Below are 12,859 nucleotides of genomic sequence, written 5' to 3'. Positions count from 1 at the left end.
CCTTCATACCTACCAATTGATCGGAGTCATACTAGCAGTGACCAACCTGACTATGAACTTTGATGTCCATCGTATAAAGTTTCTCTGATTACTAGTCGGAGGACTATTGTATGCATGTTAGAAAGACTCGCCACTTTCAATCAGAGAACATCAAAGGAAATCCAGTAGCAATGACCATCTTTCATACCTGTTTTATTACTACTAGGGTGAGGGTTGTTCCGTTATCGGTAGGATAGCAACTAATGCCTAGAAAACCAGCGGGCTTACCCATATGGAGCTAGACATCATTTAGGGTTTTCTACGAATCATGGATAATCTGCCTATGGAGTTTGATAACCATTGAGCAATGGATAATCTACTAGTCATTGACCGGACAATTGTTGAGTGCTTGTTGGAAAACCCTCGACCATCCGAAAAAATATCAGACTCTTTAAATCCTAGCTGAATGCCGCATTGGTCCAGTAGATGTCATCGTTCACCTCATCCTTCATCGGTTCGATCCCAGGAGGATTCAGATCCAAAACAGTCACAGCGCTTCTGCTACACTTTCAACATTTGAAGTGAAAATGATAGGGCCTTTGAATGAGACCATAAAGGTACCACACAATTGTAGATATTCGTACGATTAAAACTTCAGAGTAAACAAAAAGCAGTAATTTCGGAATCTATTGTATCTCCCATCAGGCTATTTATTATTTAATCGCATTCTTTACCCGACAGATTTGATAATTTGGTATATCCTTTAATATTGAATCTAAGTTTAGCAAGTATTCATCCATGTCTTAATACGTTTTATAAAAAAAAAATCATGATACTTTAGGTGGTTCAAGTTTTCATGCCGTAATAAAGTTAAGTAAATACAAATGACGCCGTGTGAAATCAGGTAATCACAAATGGAGTCACGTTAAGTCGGGTAATCTCTAATGACGCCAGGTACCCGTGAGCATCCGGGTTAGAATAGGTCCTCAGTACCCCTTGCTTGACGTAAGAGGCGACTGAATGGGGGCGATCCTTCGGACGAGTCTGCAGCCCCGTGTCACAGCAGGTGTGGCACGATAAAAATTTCTCCCAGCACAAAAGTCGTACACGGCGAGCATAGGCCTTAATTTTGTAGCCCTTCACGGGCAATGGTGACCGTCTCCCTATGAGTGAAAAATCCTCGAGAGGGACGTTAAACAACATTCAATCATTGAATCATTAATCAATAGGTTGTATTTTGTAATTGAAGGGTGTCTATAGATTCTGGTCATGAATTCTTTCAATGGCGTTTCATCAATATATCATGTTCAATATTGAACAAAACAAGCAGGTCAGGAAACCCACAGTGACTTGAAACAGTAATCATATCTATATACTAGTATATAATTGATATTTCAATGATTTGTTTGTTTCTTAATTTTTTTTTTTACATCCGTGGCATCTGGTCCTATACACCTCTGGTATCTCCAGAGGTCTGTGTTTGCCCAACTCTCTATTTTGTATTACTTGTGGGGTTTTTGGTATTGATGCTCGTTATCTTCATCTTATCATCCTAGTTCAGACATTTTCACTCGTGTATTGACGTCATCAGTCTTTTAGGCGAATTACCACAAATTTTAAATTGTATTTGGCGCTTCCTGTCGTTGAAGGATCCTTTTCCGTGCCAACACAGCCTTACACAGGGCTTCCGTTTTAAGGTCATGCCCTAAATAATCCATGACTTTCACTTGTAATGGCGAGGGCTTGGCGAAGGAACAGCCGCTACTTTTGTGAAATGTCTGGTTTGACACATCACTGGGATCAAGAATCGAACCCGGGCCTTCCAGTTCAAGTGCCCTCACCACTAGAGCCTAGTCGTAGTGATATTAATGATGAGAATGGTAAAGATATCGAACACTGATCAATCTCATCAACCCTACAAAGAATACAAAAGAGAGCGATACGGACCCCTTGAAACACTAAAGGTGGTATCAAATGCCTAGGAGTAAGCATTCCTTCCTGACCTGTCACAATCGTCGTGAGCCCTATATCTTCATCAGATGAACACACTGAGGTTGCTACATAAATATGTAATCATCGATAATTTATGTACTGATTCGATATATTAATCATTTAAATTATCCCCGCATGCGGGAGGCTGGGGTTCAAATGCCGGCGGCGACAGACCTAAGTCGTTAAAACAGGTAGTGACCGTTCCATCGCCAAGCGCTCGGCATCAGGTGTGAATGTCACGGGTCCTCGGCAAAAGAACCGTCACTGCTCAATGGCGAAAAGCGCCCAGCAAAGACCTAAATTTGAAGCCCTTTACCGGTCTTGGTGACCTCTCCATATGAGTGAAAAATACTAGAGAGATGTTAAACAAGATGCAATACAATAAATTATCAATGACATGTTGATCATGTAATCATTAATGATTGATGAATTAATCACATACCGCCTTGGTATATCAATCAGGTAAGAATTAAATCATTAATGACTTGACTATTAATCATGTAATCATGATTGACTATTAATCACATGATAATAGACGCTGTACGTTTCATTTTACAAACAAAAGCCAACAGAGATTGTTGTAATAAAATTTATATCACCAATGATCCATCAAGCCGATTTTAATAAGGATCTGTTAACAAAACACCACACTCTCCCTCACATACACTCATTTATTTCACTTACTGACGCAGTCTACAGCGTGTTCAGTGGATTGTCCTTACATAAACCCATGGGAACAATAATATTAAAATGGCATAAAATAAGTTAAAAAATGTGAAAATATACAGATATACCAAAATTAAAATCTCAAAACATAACATTATGCAACAGTATGCATAAATATACAAGATGATGAAACGCATAAGACATCTGACAGCGACATTGAAAAAGGGCACAACAATTAGGTCATTTTGTAACAAAAAGGAGACAATGAGGACATTTACTAAAACTGGGTCAAGGCTATATTCAGATCAACAGTTTCAATAAGATCATAAAGCAATATGTTACTGTATTTATGTGCATGACGTCATTTGATATGTAACTGATTTTAATGGCGTCATATTGCATAAATAATAGTAAAAAGAGACATGAGACTGGCCGATGTGTATTACAATTCGGTAGAACGATGCACAATGTAATGCTGACACAGCAGACAAATGGAGCTTGATAATGTGTCATAGTAGAAAAGCCTTCACATGAAGTGGCTTTAGCTTGATGTGTTATTTTTTCAATTTGATTCAGGTTGAAATGTATCCCATCTACATTGCCAATATTCAGCAATGTGTATCTGGATTAGAAGTACAGTCCTACAATTATTACAACGTTTCTTTACAATGAAGAACAATTAATGATAGTCTACCTACTGACAACATGTAGTTTACAACTGAAGAGGTTTCAAAACAACTTGGGAATGTGTTGTACATAAATAATTTAAATATATCACATTAGTATCATGGATACCCATATATGCAAAAGAGTTCCTTGCATTTCGCGTCTTTCTTTACAAAAGAGTTCCTTGTACCTTGCATTTCGCGTCTTTCTTAATGAAAGAGTTCCTTTTTCACAAGCATTCAAGTGAGTTCTCAGAATTTCCCCATCATCTATCATGTGTCTCGATACGATGTCAGCTTTGTACGGATAACGGGGAAATAGACACAATTAGATTAAAAACAAGCCCACTCTCTACCTGTACGGGTAACGGGAAAATAGAAATAATTAAATAAAAAACAAGCCGACTCACTACCTGCAAATAAAATGGGGGTTTCCAGATGAGCTAACGATTGCTCACAGATTGTTGGTTACAGTTTTGGGCTGAGAAATATACGATCAACCAATGAGACTGCGCGAACATATGTTACTGCCTGGAAACGCTGTCACAGTAACGTTTTGCATAGTAACCCCAGCACTGAAACACAGCATACTTCCATTTCCGATATTGATTTGTCGCACAGGAACAAAGCTAGGCCCGTCTTTCCAAGCAAAAATTTGGTGTAAATAAATAATCACTCAATTTCTGAGCTGATTTGACGTCACAACTACGTTTTGTCTGTTCCGTCAGGTGGTTTGTCCATTTTTCTGACGTCACATACATCATACCATTTCTGGTACCACGGCCCGATTTTTTTCACAGAGTTTTTAATTTTTTTTTGCCTTGGGTTGAACAACACATTTTCCCAAACTGTTTCATCCTTTAAGAAATAGATTTTTTTATCATTATAAGAGAAGTACACAGCGTCTAGATCGCTAGGCAGGGGGTCCTCCCCCTCAGCAGGTGGAAATTCCTTCCATACCTTCTGTTTGCGCACGCAACAACCCTTTGATTGGTCTGGTACTTTGGGGTCATAAACATATACCTAAAAAATAAAAGACAAAATCTTCGACTCAAAAAATCTATCTATTCATATGAATTTGGTTTAAATGATCTTAAAGAAATTTCGTAAATATCTTAGAAACCATAACATTTATCAAGTCCTAGAACTCACCATGTCACCTTTAAAGAAATATAGATTTCTGTCACGCATGTCAAAGTACACTGTATCGATATTTGGGGGAATTCCCTCAGTCTCTTCAGGTTTAGGTCCAAAATCTTCTGTTATTAGTCGCGGCCATCCATCATACACTTGGTCGCTCTCGCTGTCGTATTTGTAATAATGCTCACCTGAAATAACGTGTTTGTTAGATGTGCTGAATACAAACTAAAAATGCTGTGACCATGACTGTTTACATGAGTTGGTTAATGTAGACATATGATCAAATAAAAAGCATCTTCAGTCAAAGCAATAAGTTAAAAGGAGTAAATAATGTTTCAAAACTTTATAATTGTGTGTAATGTCGGGTTATCCCCCTTTCTTTTTCACCTTTAAAAAAGTACGCTGCATCAGTGATAAGTTTTCCCGCGTAGTACCACACATGCGCATAACCATCCACGTAGTTCGGAACTCCTTTCCATTCTTGGGCCACATATAGGGGGTCACCGTAGCGCGTTCTGTTGGCATGGTTCTCGTACATCCAGTAGTGATTCTTCCGGAAGATGTAGGTGTTGTAGATGAAAGTACTGTCAGGCTTTTTCCGGACCCAGTCGAAGATCGTATTAAATCGACCTTTGCATACACCTGCAAATAACAAATGCTCCATCAAATCTAAACACCCCGAAACGTCTGTCATAATATTTATAAAATGAATTATTTTGTGTCTCTATGTTTTTAGCTTAAATCGCTCCAAGTTATTCGAAGAATTAATACTCGACTCGGATGAATTGAATATGGATGAATCTGTTTCGCATATGGTTCTTGGCTTTTTTAAATTCCTCTCCTCATAACATGCGGCTTTTGTGAGCTATTGTTTTCAATTGATTGTGTTAATACATTTGCATTCTTGTGACATGCCTATGTACTTGAAAGATGCTACAATCTGCCAAAGAAGAAAATTCCATTCATTGATAAGTTGAACTACAGATAAATGATAACACCATGGTACTAGTCAATGGAATTCTTAGACATTAAGCCTTGTAATAGATCAAAGAAGAAGCTACAGGTTGAACTTAAAAGTAAAGGGTGCTACAGAAAAGAGACCAGCACCTATTCCATAGTACTAAGTTATCTTAAAAAACATATTTCATTTTTCCCCTCACCATTGACAATTTACTTCACTTGGAGTACCATTCTGTTTAGTCCTCCTCCACAAACTCCTTTGTTATCGGGTTTGTTTATAAAGTACTGTGACGTTCTCGTTATACGTGAGCAATTGATATTCACCAAAAGTTTCACTTTTATGTTCCACCATTAGAACGGAATTAAACCTTTTATATTATGGAAATTGAGGATTAACGTTGATTAGCGATTACGCTAAATTAAGTATCCCACAAAGAATAGAGACTCTCGGGAATCTACTGGTAGTTTGAATTTGTGTTTCAGAAAAAAATCCACATATTTGGCAAAGATGGTTGTATTGCATACTATTAAATCACCATTCCATAGATATGCAGCTACATTTAAACATTGACATATTTTCTTACAATTATTGACGCCAATGTTGCTTAAACATTCTGGCTGCGACATGGAAAAAATATATAATATATATATAATCTTCATCAAGTTTCGACATAGCAAAGACAAATCACAATTCTAAATTAAAACTGAGCGTCATAAATGATTCAGTTTTAATTTGGAACTGTGTGCCGTTTAAACACCCATATAAATAACGGATTCAAGGCTAAATACTCAAATAAAGTTTATTGCAAATAGTCGAGATCGATACATGTTATATTTTAAACCAAATCTACCTACCGTAAATCTTTTGCACGGACTTCCGGTCCTCCCATCCTAATTCGAAGCCCGCTGTAGGGACTACATTTTGATGATAAATGGCGTACATGATTGAGTAACCCTTGTCCGTGTGGGCCAGGCCAAGTACATGCCCGATCTCGTGCACGGCTACTCGCAGCAAGTAAATACCATCCTTGGATATGGTGTCGATGGACTTGTAGTCTTCTTCGTCATCAAAATGAACATTTCTCCCGCTCCAGGAATGAGCGATCTCTCCACCGTGTCCGTCAAACTTCCGTCCACAGTTCTGATGGGAACCTGTATAAGAGGATACATTCTGTTTTATTTTAAACATCGACGTTAATGGCATGAAAGTATCATTTCCTTATTAGTCAACAATTTATGAAAATGGAACACGTTATACATGTATCGAATATAGGCCTAGTTCGATCATCAACGTAACTAGAGTTGAACCATAGTACGATCGAACTGTTTTTGGTCGAGACCGGAAGAAGTGTCACTGCGTACGTCTGGTCAATATGCTTAAAGAATGGTTAAACTTTAGTAACCAGACTGGCGCACTGAAGGTCCGGAAGCAAGCTAAGCTTGTGCAAATAAGTTTCTGATGTCAACTAGACAACTACAATGGTTGATGATTGAACTAAGCCACATTGTACTGGAAAATATCACAAACGAGAATACAATCACGTGGTCAAAGAACCTAAGATTGACCAGCACAGATACAGTCAAGTTATAGAAAGAGAGGTTGGCAAGCAAGTAAGTAAAATTTGCTTTTCCTTGAGTTGTATAGTTTACATTCATTTCAAGGTAGATGGGTAGGTAGGATAACCAAGTTCATATTGATACAATTTTGCTTTTTATCGGAATTCATTTCAAATGGTAGATTTCATTCGAAGGCACGCTTCTCCTTATTTTTTTTTTCCTTCAATACTTTTGGCAAGTGGCAATCACTTTGAATTTACTGGTTTTCACACGAAATACGTTGATATCAAGAGACACCAGGTCACATTCAGATCTAAAACACTACAAGGTATTATATTTTTATTGCTTTATTTTCTATTCGAGAATTTATCACTCAAGTAGAGAGGTTACCACTTAAGGTGAAGTGCCACACATATCGACCCGTATATGGCGCTGAGGGCCGTAGTAGTTCTTGACAGTGGTTGTACAACGTCTACTGTGACACGCAACTTCCGTTCTGTAACCACGTAATTTTCACTTGCAGTGACGGGCACGTGGCGGAGTAATTATCACTTTCTATGTTAACGTCTACAGTTTGATTTTTTTTATGTTGCGCCCGAATCAAGAATCGAACTCGGGACTTCCCGGTTGCTAAGGAAACAGGCTGCCGCGTCGTTTTAAAACAAGAGTGCTCAGATGCATGTGGCTATTTATGCATGGCCGATTAATGAAGATACAGAGTGATGTCAGAAATTGTTATAACAGGTTCTTGGCATACTGATTTTGATTACGGATTACTCCGTTTACCTGATTAAGACATAGGGCTCATGGCGGGTGTGACCGGCCGACAGGGGATGTTTACTCCTCTTAGGCACCTGATCCAACCTCTGATACGTCCAGGGGTCCGTGTTTGCCCAACTATCTATTTTGTATTGCTTGTAGGAGTTATGAGATTGATCATTGTTCGTTATCTTTACCATTCATCTTTTAAGGCTGGGGTGAAAAGGGGGAGGGGTTAAAAATCAGGACTATACATATCATATTGGTTTTAATTATTATTTGAGTCTGAAAATAGTATTTAATTAAAACTTTTAAGAATATTTCGGTATTAAATCAACAATGAGAATGATTGGTTATTGAAATATGAAATTAAATTTCCAGAATTTAATCAGGACTGTTAGTGATGCCGTGTTCACCTTACGAGACGCTCAAATAGCGCCGAGTTTAAATGCGGTATTTTGACGGTGCAATTCGGTGGAAGGGCATTAAATACATGTTACAACGGAGCAGTCACTCGTTAAATGTGCCGATATGATTATATCAAATCTCACATAAATCCTGGCGTGGCTGTCTGAAGTATGATAATCGCATTGTCGTACGGGTTTATTAGCCCACTGACCTAGTAAGAAAACCTGGCGTTCTAGTTCATCCAGTGACTCAAAAAAAAAAAAAAAAAAAAAGCACGAGTTTGGACACATTACGAAGTTACGATGGCAAATTTCCTTTATATCTGTAAAAACCTATTTCATTCAACATATACCGAGAGAACTCGTATTTCCTTGATGGAACGAGATCAGAAACTATTAAGAATGTCGTCACACCGCTAAAATTCAATCTCAACGTAGAGACATTTACGTTTGTGTGTAACGATATAATTGTACGGATCATGGCGGTGTTTCCGGATCACTTATCTAAATAAAGCGTCTGCGAGATATAAACAAGGTCCCAGAAACGACAGCAGAAGCTTTTCAAAGGATAAGCACGAACCTAAAATATGACTGACATTTTCATTTTCACTATGCTTTAGTTTTAAGGCTATGTTTGTTTTATTTAATGTGTTTATTATGTAGAAGGTAGATTTACAATGACGTAATATTTAGACATGATTGTTAACAACATAACATCAATAGGTTTTCACTAACCGATCACCAAGGCATGTTATTTCACCCAGTCAATGTGACAGCAGTTTTGAATGTTTGCTGATATGAAGGAAATTAGATTAATTGAATACGAGAAGAAAGAGACTAAATGCAAGGGATTTTTTGGTAACCCTAGATAGTTCTACCATTCAAACTGCAGTAATCGTTTATACTGTGTACGATGTTGTTTTTACAATGCAGAAGGTGTAAACATGACGAGGAAGCAAAGCGCTGAATGGTCTATGTACAGCCTCTCCACCGATTTTACATCGCATGCAATTAGTGAAAATAGAGGCGTTGTCTGCAACCTTCACACACTAAGTAAAAGGCCTTTATCTGTTCTGCACTCTGACCGACATCTAACTGATTTGATAGTAAAAACATTCATAATAGAGCCATTATCCCTTAACTCCATGGACCAGTGTCGTGAAAATGCCTTTAATACGCTATACCTGAAAAAAGGAATTGTGTGGATGACATCACACAAACGGCTTATTATGCAATGAATACCACTGGAGCGCACTAATTTGACGTAAAAGTGGGTAATCTGTTTTTCCCATGTGATTTACAAACACTTTCACAGTTGTGAATCAGTGTGTTTTGCCACTTCTGAGACTTACAATTTTTTTCTCTCATGGAAACCAACGAAGAAGTCTTCATTTTCAAAACGATTGAAGTTATTCTATCGGATGTGATGGAGTTTCCACATCGGAAGATACGTTACTATCGTAGAACAATAAATATTACGCTCAAAACCGCAATTATAACATCATTGGTCCAAAGGGGCGGATTGTTCATCTTGTGGTAGAACTAAGGGCGGAACGTGGATTCCACATCAAAGAGTTCCCATCTAGATCTAGATCACGTAGACACTTAATTGGCAGGGGAATCTGCATGTCGGTATTAAGGTCCTTAGTGCATCGATTTGCATCAAACAAATATGCTTGTTAATTCGAATTTATGTTATGCACTCTATAAAATTGCTTTATCACTTTACTTACGTTTGCCTTAATGTATAAGCATCACGCACATAATATTGAAAATTTTATCGAAAGTTTACGAACTAATGAAATTACATTGAATAATTCTGCTAGTCAGTCTGCAAATCAAAGGAACAAAAATGTTTAAAGTCTGCTTCTGTAGTTTGAATAATTCATTGAAATGAAACAATAGTGAATATTGCAAATGCAGACACGGGTTATCAAACATATATGCATTTCAAAGACAAAAAATCGTTGTTCTTGTCCATGCGAAAGTGCATTAATATAATAGTGATTTGAATCTCGAGCAAATCTGCACTTAATAAACCAGATATCATACCAGATTCATCCTCTAAAGCTCCGGAGAGAGAGAGAGAGAGAGAGAGAGAGAGAGAGAGAGAGAGAGAGAGAGAGAGAGAGAGAGAGATATTTTGAAAATTAACACCAAAACATGCTACACATTGGATGTTAAGATTAAATAAAAATTTCAACAGTTGTTCGTCTGAAAAAATCGAACAGTGTGTGGTTTTTTACAATCTGAAATCCCGAAACAATATTCTTAATTTTTTCAGCTATCGAACCTCGTAGGGTGTAAGAGTTGATCATGAACATTATCGTAGAATTTTGGAATAGTACTACGCAAAATAAATTTTTCATACCATACTATGACAGTGAAATGTGTTTCAGATTTAAAAAGCAGCCCAAATTTCAATAATTTCTAGTTAACCGCATTTTTTAAAGTGCGTTTCGACACAAAATATTAAATTAATGAGTTTTTATCTATTCACCATACGTCTAGGATACTATTTGGTACGGGGTAAATATAGTCCCCACAATGTGCACAAAGAACACAGATGCTCTACATGTGTTACATACTTTTCGGCCCATTTAATTTCCACGTTCGTGGGACAGATCACCATTCAACAAACATTCTTTTGTATAATAATGAGGATTTTTTTTACTGACGAATATATGTATGTGGAGACTTCACGGGACGTTTGTTTCTAATTAGTTTAACATGCAGAGAGAGAGTGAGGAGGGGGTGCACTTATAAGGCCACGACACTGTTGGTGTCCTTTTCAGTGCTTCTATATATTTCTTACTAGACTTGTATGTTTTTAGATCCGACACCTTAAGAAAGTAGGGTGTTGTTGGATTTTCGTGCCTATATATTATCCTTATTTCTTTTATCATACTTTATTGCACTTTTTTTTAGTATCGACAAATATTTATCAAAATTTGAATTTTTATGGACACCAGCACATTTTGGAACCAAGGGGTGGGAAGAAGTTAAATGATGGTATCTAAGATATTCTCCGTACTTTAATACGTTTTCTGCTGTGATAATGCCACTTTTCTTACTTATCAAATAAGTCTTACCACTAGAATTAAACTCAAGATTTCTAAAAATCTACTATTAACTGAAATAACATGTAAGTACAGTAAAATCAAGCGATTCAGCAATTCTTCACAGTGAATTACCTCTTCCAAATGCAATCTCTATATCGACCCTGTTAATATCTCCAGTCTTGTCCTCCTCAAAGATAATAGGGATCACTTCACTCCACATTCTGAATGCTAACTGCAAACTGGCCCTCTGCTCCTCCACCGGAATGCGCGTGCTGAATCCGTCCCTTAACATGCGCCACCGGATATAGTTCTTAGTAAATTTCTGCCCGTCCCATACGGGTTCACCATTTAATGAGTTATTTCTAATATGAGCTATAACTGAACGTTTTTGTCGCTCTTCAACAGTATAAGGTTTTAAAAGATCGATTTTGTATTTTTCAGCATATTCTTTGATATATTTCGTCCGTCTTAACATATTTTGATGCCGTACAGATTCACTAGTTAACACATTCATCAACACAGTGTCTCTGGCATTTCTACGCCAGCGCCGTCTGTTAACAGAATCCATGATTGAGATTTTAGAATTGGAATTATACAAATTGTCATCATTTTCCTCGAAGACACCTGGCAGTGCGGGATCTTCCGGTGCATCCTTATCTGCGTTACCACATCGTGACGTACTCATGAATTTCCTTGTGACGTCATCTAAAATTCCCGTTACCGGAAGTTTATATTTGATTTGATAGTCTCTAATGGCGGTGTTGACTTGAGATTTACTACATAGAGGAAGATCTTCCTCTACCTCTTTGTCGGACAAAGGGTGCATTCCCTCCAATACGTCCATTAGAGCGGATCGACGTCTTCGTCGAACCCGACATTTTAAATAGCCATACTTCTCAAGCTGAATCTGCAAAAAATAAATATGAATTTCATTATAAAAGGCCAACTGACAAGCATTTCATGTATTAAAAAAACCAACAAACATGAATTCAGACAGACTTTTGATTTAGAAATTCACGTTACATATACAACATTGACTCAGATAGACTTGAGGATTTGGATTCACATCACATGTACAACACCGATTCAGAAGGACTCGCGTTACAGATACGACACATAAGGTTTTTCCTTTTTGTTATGTATCTTTCAGTTAAAAGCAATTCAAAACACCACCAACTGTATCCATGTGTCTTCTGTGTGAGTATTCTGTCATGTTTAACTAATTGCATTCACCAAGAATGTATTAAATTACAAATTTAGTGAAACATGCTTTTCTTGAATCGGGTTCGTGTTTCACTCCCATTCACGATAGATAGTGACGTAATGTTGTTTACTGGGATGGTTGAGAAACAATGAGGGAGATTAAACCCCCCACTATTCACATCTATCTATCTACCTTAATACCCGGTCACCGCCAATGATGTTTTTAATGGTCGCATTATACTCGTCTTTCGAGTTCACGCCGAGAAGGGCGAAGGGATTAGCCGGTGTAATTGTTACTAACTTGAGTCATTCGTTTACACATTCTCAGACTACATTTCTTCTCTCTCATCTTTTTACCAGAAGATGAAGGGTCTCTGCGTGACGCCCCCTCTCCCGTCCAAAACACAAATGGAAACAAGAGAAAGTTTGCCATTATGAGGTGGTAGAAACTCGTTACACTGTTTAGATT

The 12,859-nt window shown here is 37.6% G+C and overlaps 1 protein-coding gene across 5 annotated transcripts in view; it reads right to left on the bottom strand.

Annotated features, from left to right (window-relative positions):
- Positions 1–2,546: 2,546 nt before the first annotated feature.
- LOC125658696 (matrix metallopeptidase-21-like) overlaps positions 2,547–12,859 on the bottom strand; it is a 26,027-nt gene continuing 15,714 nt past the window's right edge. For 4 of the 5 annotated variants that reach the window (XM_056149028.1, XM_056149027.1, XM_048890052.2 and 1 more), the window contains 5 exons: positions 11,320–12,094; positions 6,258–6,554; positions 4,830–5,084; positions 4,455–4,630; positions 2,547–4,325 (listed from right to left, as the gene is read on the bottom strand). In XM_056149028.1, the coding sequence (XP_056005003.1) occupies positions 4,008–4,325; positions 4,455–4,630; positions 4,830–5,084; positions 6,258–6,554; positions 11,320–12,094 (1,821 nt within the window). In that variant the 3' untranslated portion in view covers positions 2,547–4,007. Of the gene's footprint in view, positions 4,326–4,454; positions 4,631–4,829; positions 5,085–6,257; positions 6,555–11,319; positions 12,095–12,210; positions 12,512–12,859 lie in introns of those variants that run through there. The other variant, XM_048890054.2, reaches the window with a different exon arrangement.

The sequence above is a fragment of the Ostrea edulis genome, chromosome 9 (assembly GCF_947568905.1).
Source record: "Ostrea edulis chromosome 9, xbOstEdul1.1, whole genome shotgun sequence".
In the NCBI taxonomy this organism is placed as follows: Eukaryota; Metazoa; Mollusca; class Bivalvia; order Ostreida; family Ostreidae; genus Ostrea; species Ostrea edulis.
The sequence above is the reverse complement of the archived record's forward strand: the minus strand, read 5'-3'. Positions and strand labels throughout refer to the sequence as shown.